General features: G+C 38.0%; 1 protein-coding gene across 1 annotated transcript in view; it reads left to right on the plus strand.

The window, feature by feature from the left end:
* The window catches only part of DLG5 (discs large MAGUK scaffold protein 5), a gene marked incomplete at both ends in the record, with an annotated part of 103,729 nt that overhangs the window by 68,302 nt on the left and 19,080 nt on the right, over positions 1-16,347 (plus strand). The window contains 10 exons of the mRNA XM_084265573.1: positions 960-1,190; positions 2,560-2,744; positions 3,386-3,511; positions 4,230-4,362; positions 8,316-8,443; positions 9,102-9,277; positions 9,765-9,868; positions 10,579-10,671; positions 11,530-12,549; positions 14,951-15,089. Of these exons, the coding sequence (XP_084121699.1) occupies positions 960-1,190; positions 2,560-2,744; positions 3,386-3,511; positions 4,230-4,362; positions 8,316-8,443; positions 9,102-9,277; positions 9,765-9,868; positions 10,579-10,671; positions 11,530-12,549; positions 14,951-15,089 (2,335 nt within the window). The remainder of the gene's footprint in view (positions 1-959; positions 1,191-2,559; positions 2,745-3,385; positions 3,512-4,229; positions 4,363-8,315; positions 8,444-9,101; positions 9,278-9,764; positions 9,869-10,578; positions 10,672-11,529; positions 12,550-14,950; positions 15,090-16,347) is intronic.

Below are 16,347 nucleotides of genomic sequence, written 5' to 3' on the forward strand. Positions count from 1 at the left end.
GAAATGCAGTTGTCATCCATTCTTTAAGTACTCTATTTCATTCCTTGAAAACTGTAGAGGAAAACAGAATGGAAGTCAGTTTATGACATGGTGTCTTTCTATTCTTAAGTATTTCCTCCTTTTGCTTTTCAGATGTCAGCTGTATCTGGTAATCTTTTTGAGATGAAAATATCAGGAGTTTCTAGTTAGGGGTGCCTATATATAGAAGGACTTCTTTGTAGCCAAAAATGCTTCTAGAGAGCTGGACCATCTAAAAGTTTAGTGGCATGAAACTCAACTGTTTCAATGCGTCATTTTTCTCATAGGAAGTCTAATTTAAAACTATTTTAAAAGGGCAGGTTTATTTTAGAGCTGCATCTCACTCACCTTTTTTTTTTTATTATGAAGCAGTTAATTCCACATTTATTAACATGTCCTGTCATTTCTCTTTACCACATACTGTAGTTCTACCGTTGAACAATCTGTAGCTTGCACATTGGTGTCTTACTGGCACATGACTTGCACATCCCTTCAAAACTTACAAGGAAGTTATATTTATGTAGCTGGCTTGTCTAAATTATTTCAGTCCTATAAAATCAAGGCAGTTTCTTAAAAATATTTGCAATATATTCTTAGCCTTTGCCATATTTAAAGCCTTTTTTTTTTTTAAACACCAAGTCCAACTAGTTAATAACCTTCCCTTATTTAGGCTTTGCAAAACTATGAGTGCTCCCAGATTCGTGCTTATTTTTGACATATCAGTGTGCTAATGTGATGGTGTGATATCTTTAATACCACATTTAATATTCTTTGCTAGTACTTACTTGTATGTAATGTGAGCATAGCCTGTTCTGCTCCCATTTTTCAGAACATTAGTGGTAAACTCTCTAGGCTTTTAAAGTGTCAGTGTATATGCCATTGGAAAGATTAACTGTTTCTTCCTGTACTTAACCTGCTGCAAATAATGGATCTTGTTTTAGGAGCTAAACTCAGCTCTAGTGGAAAGAGATCGAGCAATCTGTGAGAGGAATGAGTTGCTGGAAAAATACTGTCATGAAGTGAAGGACAAAGCTGAGGCTCAGAAGGAACTTGATCAAGCTTGCAAGGATATAGAGACAGTGAAGGAAGAAAGAGACGTCGCCAGGAAAGAGAGAACAGAAGCCATCATCCAGAGAGATCATTTACTCAGAGAATATTATCAAGCCCGTCAGGTATTGCAAGTCTTCACAGATGACTCTTTTCTTGGCTTCCAAGGGTCGGTAATTTTCAAGAGATTAGTTAAAGGTCTGGGCATATTGGGTGCCTTCCCCCTTTTCCCCAGGTGACTCTAAAATTCCTACATATTAACACATGCATGTTCTTCAAGACATAGTGACAGAACTTCTTCTTCTTGTTTCGTATTTAGTTTCTGTTTGTAAAAATAAATGGCCAAACCAGTGGGAATTTTGGGAACTTGTTCTTTTTCTCAAGGATGCCAAGTAAGCTTGGGTGAGCTTCATTACGAGTTAGCAATGGACCTGTTCAGATGCTCATGTTTGGTCGGCTCCAAGTCAGAATTGACATTTCCAATATAAATCTTTGTTGATCTGAGTGGGATTTTTGTGTTTTTCCTGCCAGTGGATTGGGAGAGAAGAAAGTGATTCTTGGGGTTTAAGCTTCAGTGGTCTCTTATTTTTGAATATAATTATAACTCAGAGAAAAAAGAGCCTTTGTAGTATATTAACCATAACTTAGTAATATTAACCATAACTTAGTAATATCTCGTTGATGTACATGCATTCGGGTTTTAAAAACATTCCTCCAAATCTTAATTTCTAATCAAATGACAAGTCTAGTTAGATTCATTAGCTTTATTTACATTCCTGAAATTAACTGCACACAGTTGTTTGCAAGCCCATGCCTTTCAGTATTTGTGGTGGGCTGTACCATTGTTCTTGGCTTGTGGTAATTATGCTGCAATTGTGTATCTGTTTTATTTTTGTCAGCATAGTGATAGCATTGCTCGCTTGTTTAAAATAGAGACTTCTAGAGGAAGAAATTAATGTAAAGTAATTCTTCTCCAAAATATGAAACATTTAAACAAAATATTTTTTTGGAATTCCATTGCTCTGCTTTGGAGTTGAGACACCTGTGTGAATCACAAGCCTATGCTGTCAATGTGTACGTTTAGTTTTCCCAGGGTAAATAACAGACAATAATGCAGGAAATCTGTGTTGTAACTGCTTATAATAGTGTATCTGATTTCCAAATACCTTTAAAGTTTTTCTTCTGTGTACTGAGCAGAACTAGATGAAAACATGGAACATTATCTCTGAAATACAAAATGTTCACTGATGTCATTTTGATGTGAGGATTCTTATTTATGTAAATTGTATTTGCGTGAACTTAGGTGCCACCGAATATGAACTATGTCAGGTTGTTTTTTTTTTTTTCAAAGTTACTATTTAAACAAATGAACTTTTTTTTCATGAAAACATAAGAATGGAGTACGTCAGGTTACATACAGATAGTGAAAGGTGTTTGTGCATACATACCAAAGAATTGTGCCTAAAGTACTTACCTGTGTTTCTTAATTCCTAGATACAAGATTCCGCTACCCTAGACATAGAAAGAGCAAACAAAGAAATTGAAATGCTTCGGAAGCAATATGAGGCAATGTCACAAGAACTAAAGGAAGCTGTCCAGGAAGCAGAAGTAGCCAAGTGTAGGAGAGATTGGGCCTTTCAAGAGCGGGATAAGATTGTTGCAGAAAGGGAAAGTATACGGTAAACAATTCCTAGATGGAACATGAGTGGTCTTGGTAACACCTGGTGTGCAGCTGATGGACTTGCTGGGTTTTGCTAGCACTTGTTGCAACCTCTGCATTAGCTGTCACAATATGATTTTTTTTTTTTTTTTTTTTGTAAAGGTGAGGGCACGATACAAGATATTTCACTTACAAGTATGAAAGCACAGACAATGTCTCTAGTACATAACTTGGAGCCTAACAGCATCACTATGTAAAAAACCCCAAAGTCCCCATTCTTTTAAACATGATGTACCTAATCCTGCTTTATAGGTATAGTCCTGCAAATAATTCTTTCCCTGTGGGCATGTCATAGAAAATACCCAACATGTTTGCTACCAAACTTATGTAAGTGACTATGGGAAAATTCTTAAATCAGACTTTCCTGCTAGTTTAAAGAAGTAGAAATAAAATTTTGAAAGGGATGAAGAAAGTTTCGATTACCTTGACAAGCTTTTCCTTAAGACCTATTGTATGTATCATTTTCTTCCTTATGCTTTTTCTTTTGAGAGAGATCTTTTGAAACTGCATTTAAAAAAAAAAAAAGATTGCATTAAATATATAGTGTGGGATACTTAGTTTGTTTTAAGTAACTGAATGGAAACTTCTTTGCTTTTGAAGGACTTTATGTGACAACTTAAGGAGGGAGAGAGACCGGGCTGTGAGTGACTTGGCTGAAGCTCTTCGCAATCTGGATGACATGAGAAAGCAGAAAAATGACGCTGTGCGTGAACTGAAGGAGCTGAAGTATGTTGGAGAAGTTATCAAACTACATGGAAGTTTCTCATACAAACATTGGTTTCTTAGCTGTGTTCACAAGTGAATCATACATATTTATAGCTGTAGGGCAATCTGTATTTGTGATATTGTACGTGGAAACAGCCTGAATTGTTAGTTGTCATGGAAATTATTGTGATGGGCTGGATCTGAAGTCTTACTATCTTAACCTTTTTTGTATTATTTTTAAGACACATATTTTCAGCTTTGTACTGTGGACATAGACATAAGCAATACGGGATTCACTGAAGTCAGATCAACTGCAATTTAGTTTCTCCCAGCTGTATTTTTGCTTATCCAAGGAAGATATGTGAAAGACGTTTTGCTGTTGGTATTTATTATGTCCTACTTGTCATGAGCGTACTGAGGCAGCTCATCTAAGCACTAATTAAGTTCGTTTTGGGGAGGTGTTAGAAACCTTGTCATACACTTCAATTGTGTTTTTTTAAAAAAAAAAAGCCGTGGGGAGGCAAAAAATGTTAAGTCTGTTAAGAGAATCTATAGAAAAGGAAAGTCAACTTGATAGCAGCCCAAGAATATTGGGAAAATGGAACTATGGGCAAATTTCTGGCAAAGTTTGGATTTTTGTTATAGGCGACAAAAATCTAAGGTGTCTCATGATAACATTATGTGTCAGGTTATTTTAAAGAGTTGTCTGTGTCTGTAAAGAATTTTTTTCTTTGCTTAGGGAGAAGATGGAGAATCAGTTGGAAAAGGAAGCCAGATTCCGTCAGTTGATGGCACATAGTTCTCATGACTCAGCCATAGACACAGATTCTCTGGAATGGGAAACAGAAGTGGTAGAATTTGAAAAAGACAGAGTAAGTAAAAAACACAAACCACATGGTTTAATATATTGGATAGCTTTGAAGTCAGTTATAACATCTTGATACCTAGGCATGATGAAAAATAAGTCTAGTCTGGATTTTTTTCTCGTTCTTTACTGTTGCAGTGCTAGGAACCACACATGCACGCAGCAAGTGCGATAACATCTAGGTGAAAGTAGTTAACAAAACCAAGCTGTTAAAGGCAAGCTTTGGCATTTTTTTCTTCATGTGAATTATAAATAAAAATTAATCTGATGTTCCAGGGCACCGAGGTCCATGTAGTGTGAAAAAATGTTATAAGTTAAACATTTAGTGTTCTTCAAGTTAGCGATTCATTGCAAAAATGGTAGTGCTGAAGGCAGACAAAACCTAAGATGTGATAGAAACAGACATTAGAGAGCCTAGTCGTCTACTCTTACAGGCAGTTTATGCATAAAATAGTTCTAAATTAAGTTATTTGTCCTACATTTGCTCAAATTTTATTATTAGACATTTTAAAGTATTAAAAATATTAATAATAAACACGTTTTAGAGAAATACTACTATTCACCTTAACAATATGGGATCAAAGAATATGCTAATCTCCCTTGCTTGTGTGTACAGAGACTTAAATCCCTTTACCATTTTGGCATATTAAAAAGAGCTCTAACATTTAGCTTTCTAGGCAACCTCTGCATCCTTTTGTTATCCCAGTAGTACTCTTCACCATTTAATTTTATTTTTCTTCATTGTATTCTGGAATTTTTGTTTCAGTGCTCTTTGTATGGAAGTCTTGAACTCTGTGGTGGTTTAGCCCTGGCTGGAGGCCAGATACCCACCAAAGTCAGTCTATTACACCCATTAGTTGGACAGGGGAGAAAATACATATATTCAGAGGCTCAGGAGTCAAAATAAGGACAGGTAGAGATCATTCTGTCATCAACAACATGGACAAAACAGACTCAACACAAAGTGAATAAGAGAGAAACTACTTTATTACACTACACTGCAACTACAAAGAACCGTGAAGAAAAACTGGGTTTGGGAGCATGACCAGATCTTGAAACAAACATAACCAGATCTTAAAACACTTTCCCCCCACCACTCCATTCTTAGCAGACTTCAGTCAGGATTTTGCTCCCTTCTTCCCCCCTGCTCACAGTACGGGGGTGGCAGGGACTGGGGAAAATGGGGGCTTCGGTCAGTCCCTTGCAAGTTGGTTTCCCTCTCGGCCGGGGAGGGGGGCATTCATTCCACACCCTCCCCCTGCTGCACCATGGGGTCTCACCCACAGGATATAGTCCTCCAAGAACTTGTCCAACATGAATCCTTCCCCCAGGGCTTTATCTATTCACCAGCTGCCCTGGTGTGGGTCACTGCTATGGCGGGCAGTCATAAATCACAATGTCTCTCAGTCCCAGTCTGCTGTGGGGTCACCAGCCTGCCCCCAGCTAACCTGTTCCGGTGCACATCTCTCTCTCACTCATCTCTGTGTCTCTGTTTCTCCTCATGGCTGCAAGTGCTGGCCGTGGCTTGTTCCAACATAGGGTCACAGCATCTCCTCTATGTCTCCACCTGCTCCATCCAGCGTGGAGCCCCTCCATGGGCTGCAGGTGGGGTCTCGGCCTTTTCCATGGGTTTCTCCACAGGCTGCAGGGGCATCTTTCTCTCCGGCACCTGGGCTGCCTCCTTCCCGGCCCTTCTCCGGCCTTGGTGTCTGCACAGCTCGTTATATCTTCTCACTCCCTTATCCAGTGGCAAAATGCATCTGCTTCCGGGTTGTTTTCTCCTATATGGGATTCTCAGAGGCATTCGACTATCTCTCGGGCCACGACTCTGGCCTTGAGTTGCTCATTGTTTATAGTTTAGGCTGGCAGAAAACTCTAACTGCTGCTTAAAGAAACCGTCTCAGCAGCACAGCCTCACAAAACTGCAACACTGTTCTAGTTGAAATATTTAACTGGCTCATCACATTGTTTTCTAATAGTAATTTTTTGACCACATAGAACACACAGGTGGTATTCCAGATTGCATTTAATTTATAACAGCTTCTGCATGTGCCAGAGTTTTTCTCATTTCTGAATGACAAAGTTTTGTTTTAAAGCTGTCAAATCCCTTTTATTTTACTGCATTATTTGGGATCATATTTTTTAATGCTTTTCCAATTTGTCTCTGTTCTGATAGTACATCCAAACAGAATCACAAGACATTCTAGGTTTGATACTAAAAATATTATTTAGTATTTTTATATGTTGAAATACATAGATTGAAAAGATGGTTTGAACTGAATACCAATGTTGATCCATCAGGACCACTGTACATTCTTTCGGTCAAACAATTCCGTTTTCACCATCCTTTTTAATTTCTCTTGACCAGCTTCTTCATGTTTGGATTATGTGTATCACTGGATTATGTCTATCTTCTTCATTTTAACTGATAACTAATAATTTAGCTTTTCTGTTGTCTAGAAAAATTAGTTAGCAAGTCTAGCATATGCTGTACTTGTGTTAAACAACATTGCAGCCTGATTAATTTTCCCTTCATGTGCAGGTATTCAGTTATTCTTCACTTCAAAGATGAAACACACAGATTTTATCATTTGAACATATGTTTCCATTTCCTAAACGCAGGGTGTTTGCACTTGCTGTTATGAAATTAGAGTAATAATATTTGCCAACCTTGATTAGATATATGGAAAAATCTTTGCTGACCTGCCTGCATTTGAATTCCAGGGTGGAGATTATAGAAATGAAAAAAAAATAATTATTTTCTTTTTCCTTCAATTTAAGCTTAAGCAGACAAGTGATGTTATACATAAACACTCAGCTCAAAATTGAGGGAAATAATACTCACTTTTCAGCTCTGAGGCTGTGCAATGATACTGTGATCTCTATTCAGTCTTGTCTTTATTGTAGCCCCATACTCTTCCCTGTGAACTTTTTTTCATACATAGAAAATTTGGAAGAGTCATAAGGATTTTAGCATATTTTTGGCAGGTTTATCTCAATTTCTGATAAATATTCATATTTTCACACTTTATCTTCAGCTTCCCTGAAGACTTTCTGCTTTTCTGATTTTAAGGGGATTATTCATTGAAACATGTCTAGACTCATGCTTTACATGGATGATTTAAGCTATGTTTAATTTTTGGATGTTAGATTGCAAATTTTAACTGTAATTTCCCTTTTCTACTGCAAATGATGGTCTAGTTGATATCAAGTAGAGTTGTTAAATTTTTATAAATGTAGTATTTTATGCTGAGAAAAGCAGTAATAAATAAGATTGTGATTAGCTGCTCCCATTTTTAAAAAAATACTACTTTTTCTTTTTTACCATGACCTTAACATTTATCAAAACAAACACTAAATTAAAATTTCCCTGCTTTGTTCAGTGACTGATTTGTTCAAGATCTTTATCACTTTTCACATCGATAGTGACACATTTTACACTACGGTTGGTAGAATATTTCCTCTAATCTGTAATTAGAAAGGGTCACCTGTAACATTAGAGCTTTCATTCCTGTTCATTTCTGGACTTTAGCCATATCAAGTTTAGGCATCTTTCTGATTTCATCACTAGGACATAATGCCGTTTCCTTATCTTTACAATTGTTTTTTCTCCAAGTAATATCCATTCTTGGGGAACGTGTTCTGTTACCATACCTTAAAACAGGTATGAACAGGCTGTTTTATATGCTGTCTTCTGCTTCCCTGTTCTTCTGAAATTCCCTTCCTGCCTTATTTCAACCTTAATCTGTGAGGGTGGCACCATTGTAGTGCCAGAGGATCCCTAATAATTATCAGATTTGAGAGCTTATGTATTGAAGTACAAAATACAAAAACTTACCTAGACCAGGTACCCTGTCAATCTAAGTGCATAGTACAAACCTGCAGTAATGCCTCTTGCTAACAGACTGAAGCACAGTAGTTGCCAGGATAGTTAAGTCACTTGTTTATAATATTCATTAGGATGATATGGACTTGAAAGCACTTGGTTTTGATGTGGCAGAAGGCGTGAATGAACCGTACCTCCCTGGAGACTGTGGGATCTTTGTTACCAAAGTAGACAAAGGAAGTATTGCTGACGGTCGATTAAGGTAGGGTTTGCCTTTGGAAGATACTTGTATCTCATTGATTATCATAAATAAATATGAGCATGTTGTAATTCTTTAGTTTTTCCCCTTTATTTTAAGTTCTTTTTTTTTATCATTGGTCATGTGCATATTGTTAATGTTGATTAGGAAATTGCATTGACAAGACTAATGCCTAAAAGCATTACAGAAATTAAATGCTCTTTGACTCATCCCTTAAAACTCACAGGACTTGAAATGTTGTGTTGTTTATCTGTGTTTCATCTACTCTGTTTATTATCTCCTCAAATGTGATCTGTTTATTTTAATTTTGGGAAAGATGTGAGTGGAGCTTTTGGGGTAAGGTGGGGGAGAGTACCTCTCCTGTTTTTTGCTGTTGATAGGAGGTTTTAAATCACTCTTCTCTGTCTAAAGAATAGCCTTTAAATAAGAACTAGTCATTACTGATTTGGGGATGTGTTTTTGCTAATGAAGTGCAAAGTATAAATCCTGTTTTTCATTTAGCTACTACTAAATGCAATTTCAGGAACAGACAACTCCCAATAATTAAGGATTAGCACACTGAGATCATGTCTGTCACTTCTCTTGTCATGAGTATTATTCATGTGCCGCATCCAGCAATGTATGTTTGCAACAGACCTGCTTATTTTTGTTTATCTGCCAGAGTGAATGATTGGTTGCTGAAGATAAACGATATTGATCTTACTAATAAGGATAAAAAGCAAGTTATTAAGGCTGTTCTAAATGGAGGTGGTGTTATTAACATGGTAGTTCGAAGAAGGAAGTCATTAGGTGGGCGAGTGATCACACCTCTTCACATCAATGTTTCCGGTCATAAAGGTAATGGCTATAAGGGCTGTATATAAATGGCACGTGTTCAGCCAAAAATGGCTTGATATAAAGGTAGATGTTCTGAGCCTTCCCTCAAAATGAACTTAAACCCCTACATTGCTTCCTAGATTAGAATTTTTGTTAACTGATTTTAGCAAACTATGAATGCTCATATATCAATCATAACTTTATTCTGTAAGTACAGGTATTCTTTTTTTTTCTTGGGATGGCTTTGGTTTTGTTTTTAATGCTTAGTTTTAGTTAGCTGACAATATGGAGTGTTACAGGCAATCTAAACAAGACTCTTAAACTGATCAGTCACCCTAGCTTTGTATGATTCTATTAAATTTTGGGGTATATCCTAATTTTCCCCCACTGTGTTCTTATTTCTTTAAAAGGATTTTCAGAAATGGAAATTCATTTGGTTTTATAGTTATTTATTTCTCATACAGTCATGCTCAGGCAGGTAAATTCATGTTTATTTTGCATATTTCAGATAGTGGGGTCAGTCTAGAAAATGGAGTATTTGTTGCTGCTGTTGTGCCTGGAAGCCCAGCTGCCAAAGAGGGTTCCCTTACTGTGGGAGATAGAATTATTGCTGTAAGTCTTAAGTGCATTCTCACCTTATTTTTTATTTATATATAATATAAATATTTTATTCTTTAAGATCCCAAACATTCAAACTATTTTTAAAATTTTGACTGTTGTATCCTTTTGTGTATTTACGAAATATTTATTATAAATTAATGTGTTTGTAGGCTGACTGATTTACATAAAGTGCCTACACTTAGTTTCTATGTGAATTTTTGACAGAGACACTGACTTAACTATTCACACTTGGCTTGTGTATAATGATACTTGTGATTTTTGTACTGAATGGGGAAGGTCAGCTCTGAAAGGTTTCTTGTCTCTTAAATGATGATATCACAGAAGTCAGTCTTTTTGAGGGGAAGTTTTTCGGTGCATTTGCATTTTTAAACAACAGGTCTGATTTATGAAGTCCTATGAAACAGAAGGTGATTCCTGTTGATGTACAAATGCATAGAGGCTACTCTTGTGAAACAGGGAGTGTTACGCTCTCTTGCTCTCTCTCTCTCTCGTGAATCTCTCTTCTCTCTTAAGAATAGCACAATTGTACTTAAGATGCTTGCTTTTTTCAGTGAAGAATGGAAAAAGACCAGCCTTCAATTGCGTATATACATAAAACTAGTCTTTCTCTGAGATGCTCTCCACCTTCTGTCTTTGACTTAGAGATGTCTGTTTTGGTTGGTTTGGGGCTGGTTTTGATACTGTTTTTTTTTTCCATTTAGATCAATGGCATTGCACTAGATAATAAGTCACTTACTGAATGTGAAGCTTTGCTACGGAACTGTAGGGATTCCCTTACCCTGTCACTTATGAAGGTGAGTAGGACAAGCTAAATTTGCAGAAATTTCTTGAACTCATACAGAATTATTTTAGTTGTGGAAAAAAATGAAAAGATGACTGTGTCATCATGGGAAAGTCTCTGCTAAAAATAAGACCATCTGGATGCATTTCACTGATTCACACTCAACAGTTATTTCCAAAGGCTATTGTGGCATCTGGTAGGAAATTAAATGTATTTATTGTTCTCTCTACTTTTCCATTTGTTTACTGATCACATGATATGTCTTCCAGCACAAGTGCTTCTTTTTTCTTGGTTTCTGGTTCAGAGCTGCAGTAGTTTTGTACATGAAAGATAAACAATGTTCTCACCACAGAAAGGTTTGATTTGAGTTAGAAGGGAGCTTCACAGAAAACTGAACTTTGGCTGTCATGAGGCTTAAGTATAAGGTATTATTTTTCAGAATTCTATAAAAATATTCTGTGTTCCATATTGAAGATAGAAACCCTTTATGCTGGACCTGTTACTTGGGCTTTGTGAGTGATAATTCCAGCTTCAGAGGGCTTGAATTTTAACAAAGAAAGAAGATGAAATGTTGAGGTAGAATGGGCAATGAAGGATGACTTATTAGTATTGCTCTGCAGAGGTGGATGCAGAATGCAGGTCCCTTCACTGTCTGTACAGATGTTTCAGGGTTTTTTTCTAGCTTCATTTTCTTTCATGATCCTCATTTTACACCTGTAAGGCTTTTTTAAACCTTTCCAACCATGTCTGTGCATGTGTTGGTGTATATTCAGGTAAAGGTAAAGCAAGGAGGCTAGAACATGGCTTATATTAAACAGAAATCAGCCATAATAATAAGGTATTCACTTGGGGTTTTCTGTTTGTTTCTTAGGTTTTTCCTCAGAGTTCATCATGGAGTGGTCAAAATATATTTGAAAATTTGAAGGAGTCAGAAAAAATATCGAACTGCAGGGTTCATACATCAGAGATACAAGCCCAAAATAAGAGAAATATGAAGCTCAACAGCTCAACACAGACTGACATTTTCAATCCAGACATCACAGATGGCAAGAAGGACCAGAGTGATCAAGGCAGCAGTTCATTCTGTGATCACAAACCTTTCCCTAATAACAAGTTACGAGTTGACTCTCATAGGAGTACAGTGCATAGTTGCCACAGTAATTCAGAACACAGTCTCAGTTCATTCAGCCCAGAGTCATATGGGGACCGAGGCTTTGGAGCTGTTGACCTGGACAACAGGAGGCTGCCTTATGAACCCACAGGAGCTGACTGTATGATGGTTGAAACTGCATTTGACAAAGGACATGGAACGAAGCATAGTGGTGGTACCTGGCCAAAAGTCATGGTTAATATCTCAGCAACAGAAACAGAGAAGTTCTCTGTGTACAAAAAGCCCAAACAAAGGAAATCAATCTTTGATCCTGATACTTTCAAAAGACCACCAACCCCTCCCAAGCTGGAGTACCTTTCCCCTAATCAGGTGTCAGGCCATTCACCTCAGCCATCAAAAGCCGAAGTGGCTTCAACTCCACCAACTCCTCCTAAGAGAAGTGACTCTATCAAGTTTAAACATAAACCGCAGGCAAGCTCTGCATCAGAGTCTACGGTAACAACTGGATCACCACCCACCAGCCCAGCCACTGCACAAGCTCCAGTTTCCTTGGCACTTAAACAGGACTCTGCTACTCTCAAGGGGCGCAGCAGGAACACTGGTCATTATTATCGGGAGGAGGGTATTGACTGCACTCATCTCACTTCAAGGAAATCTTGTGAAGACGACATTGGCTTTCAAAGAGTTGAAGAACCAGAGATTAAAAGACCAAGGCCAAAATCAGCTCCTGCACTGAGACATAAAATGACCCCTATCCCCATTCCTAACCCCGCACTTCAGGTAGAAACTTGGTATATCGAAGCACAAAGCCAGAAATGCTTAAGGTGTATTTTCAGTGTGATTTTAGGTGCCTAGTTGCATACCATAGCCTGTTCCCAAAACCAGGTGCCTTGAGAAGATATTCCAGAGTTGGTTGTTGCTTTGCAGTATCACAAAATGCAAACCAATTCTTGGGTTAACAGGCAGTGGTGGTCACCAAACAGAATGATAGGGTTCAGCATAGTAGCCATATCTTGGGTCTTAATGGTGCTTGATGGAAGATCCATGCTCCTTCCTGTGTCAGCAAATTTTGTATTATGAATGACAGAAAAGCATAAGCATTTAATTTTGTAGCTGAAATCAGCAGATTTATTCTGAACAGGTCTGAAGAACAGTACAATTAAAAGAAAGGTCAGAGTTTTCCATCAAGAACTGCACCACAAGAATTGAAGGAAGGCTTATTTTACTGTCATTGTCTGGCACATACCTAACAACAAAACAAGATAAAGCTATTGAGCACATTTGAAAACAGGATGTCTGCTTTGTCTAGAATATCAAGTTGACCCATTAGCACTGATGCTCTTATACTTCATTATAATTCATCTGTGTTGTAATGGTTATAGCTGTAGTAATATTACTGCAGCAAGAGAAGAGTTTCCAACTGCGACAAGGACATGTGTAGGTGGGGACTTATGTGTGAGGAATTTTGTTAGCTGAAACCCAGGGGATGGTTTTGGCATTCAGTATTTAAAAGACCAGAAAGGACAGCATATTACAGTTGGTTCTGCATACTGCCCAAGTGATATTGCTGATATCATATAGGTATTGGTTTGACCCAAACGAGAAAATTTTAGAATAGACTTATAATTACTGTATTTCAAAGTTATTAGATGTATTAGTTAATTTACATATCATAGAATCATAGGGGTTGGAAGGGACCTTGAGAGATCATCGGGTCCAGCCCCCCTGCCAAAGCAGCTCCCTAGCTCATATTGCACAGGTAGGCGTCCAGACGGGTCTTGAATATTTCCAGAGACGAAGACTCCACCGCCTCCCTGGGCAGCCTGTCCCAGGGCTCTGTCACCCTGATTGTGAAAAAGTTCTTCTGCATGTTGGTGCGGAACTTCCTGTGCTCCAACTTGCAGCCATATCCCCTTGTCCTGTCTCCACAGACCACTGAAAAGGGGCTGGCCATTTCCCCCTGCATCCCATACTTTGTAGGGTTAAATTAGGAGTAGGTGTTCTGATTTTTTTTTTTCTTTCTTGTCCATAATTTCTCCCCTGTCCTTCCAGAAAATACACAGAACTTTGTAACTCTACAGTTGTTGACTAGAAAGCAGAAGTGATATTATACTTCAAGAAGTGGGCACCATTCGCTCTAAAACAATTCTCTCTGGTAGAATCATCGATGTGCGCTACAGCTATACTGCGTTGTATAGCAGTAGTGTCCAGTTTGCATGTATTCATTGCTTAAGTAGTGTTTATAATATAAAGAAATATGTATTTAGAATATGCAGTGTGATTGAATTTGTAGCTGTATTGGGTGGTACCCATTTCCTTAACTGTATATGTACACAGTTAATTTTGTGTACTTCAATGACTTGATAAATTTAAGCAAATTTTCATACCTAAGTAGTGGATGGTACAGTTACTGTTCCACCAGTGGCAGTGATCAGCTGTTGCTTCTAAGAGGGTACTTGTGCATTTTACAGTCTTTGTGCTCCCAGTAACTTCTAATGTAATTAAAATATTGCTAGCATAAAACCTGTAAGTATCTTTGTAGTAACTTTTTTTCACTTATTGTATACTTTGATGCCACGTTTTGTGTTGTATGTTTCAAGTATGTTAACTCTGCGTGCTGGGCCCTGAACTTGTAGCTCTCTAGCACCACTTTTAGTATCTGAGCTATTCCAGTGGTTAACTCAACAGTGTCTACTTATTACATACAGAACGGCAGTTGTAATGGTTCCAAAACCTGAATTGCTCTGTTGAAGAGAGGCTTTTCCACATGTATGTGAAAATAAAGGCTTAAAGGGGTTGTTAGCCAGGTGTCCTTTAGGAAATACTTGCAATAGTGGCTAAAATAACAGTTGAAATGCCCTGTGGAAGTAGTATTTTAAAGGTGGAATATAACTAAATGCTGAATGACTTAGTGTGAAGGAAAGTATACCAGTTAAGTTGCCAACGTTGGCCTAAAAAGGCTACAAAATAAAAAAGACTAGAAAAAACCAAAAAGAGATAATGGAGCAGGATGGAGGAAGGAAGGGGTTAAAGTGAATAGCACCATTGAAATATCAAGGTGTAACAAGCACATTCTGGAACAGATGATTAAAAGTTTGCTTACTGCCTACAGAGTTTGGGTATTTGCCTCTTTCCTTCTGAATCTCCAACTTCATGCAATCAAATTTTTATTTTCTTGTAGGTGCAGAAGTACGCTCCAGCTAGTGAGGAGCATCTGTCTCCAGAGCTACAGGAATGGGCACCATATTCACCAAAACGGTCTGCCAGGCACAGTGATGGTTTTCTGCCTCCTACCTTATATGCTGGCAGCATGTCAGCAGGTGAGTGACAGACTTGTAGTTACTTTCTAGGAATGCCCCGAGGAATTTGTTTATATTGGACAATATTGGGGATTAGTTGTGATACGTGCAGAGCAAATGTGACTCACAAAACATGTTTCCATGGTCTAATGTAATATGAACATGGTCTACTCAGCTTTTGACTGTGAAGTGACACCTGTTTAGGAACCCCTAAGGAAACTTAGCAACTCCTGGCTGAAAGATTTGTGTTTCATCAGTTTCTGTGCAGAGGAGTTTTGAACACATTAGTGGTGAGCAGGGTGTAGCCTATGCATTGGGCAGACAAGTAAGCGTTCCAATATTTCTTGAAAGCCAACAGTAGAGGGAGGTGGCCCAGCTTTTGGATTCTTAACCGGAAATGTGTCCAAGGAAAAATACCTAGTATTCAGAAAGTGCAGGATATTAAGTTCCACTTATTGGAAGCCAAATGCTTGGAATATCACAAGTACCAAAATTGGTATATTTGAGATACTAAGCTGCTGAGGAGGGGACTCAGGAGTTGCTCATGCAGCGGTTGGTGTAATCAGGTAGAACAGGGAACAGCATGTTGTCTCAGTTCATCGAACAATTGTTGGTATTGGGGTTCGTGCTAGCAGGCTTTAAATTGGCACAGACTAAATGGAGTGCTTCTGGAGCTCATGCAGGTATTGTACTAGTTCCTTTGAACTGTCCAAGAAGTATTTTCTTAGACCCAGTTACCTTGTTGCCAGGTGGATTGTTCAGTCTTCACTGTGGCTGCCTACTACAATGTATCGGTTGCATACAAAACTTGATTTTCAAATCAAGACAATACTGATTTTTATGAGTTTACTCTCCCTCCTTTTGAAAGCCCCAAACTCCTGTTTGGAAAACTTTCTTCTTACATGAGTCATTACTATTACAGTCTCCAGTATCTGGAACAGTGTGCAGCTTCAAACCTGATTGTCCCAATCAATATTCAGATTGTAGAGACGTGCTCAAAAGTAGCACAAATCAAAGAAGCTTATCTTGTTTGATTTTTTTAAAAAATTGTTTTCTTTCTTTTAATGATAGTAGTAAAAAAAAAAAAGTATTAAAAGGTATTATTTCTAACCAAAAACTTTCTTATCATGATGTCTTCACATAATAAACCAGTCAAGTCAAACCTATATTCAACAACATGATTGTACGTCTTGAAATACGAACAATGACCCCTTGCAACAGCTCCATGTCTTCCTGTGCTGAGGACCCCAGAGCTGGACGCAGTGCTCCAGGTGGGGTC

Source organism: Gallinula chloropus (genome assembly GCF_964237585.1).
Source record: "Gallinula chloropus genome assembly, chromosome: 5".
Taxonomy (NCBI): domain Eukaryota; kingdom Metazoa; phylum Chordata; class Aves; order Gruiformes; family Rallidae; genus Gallinula; species Gallinula chloropus.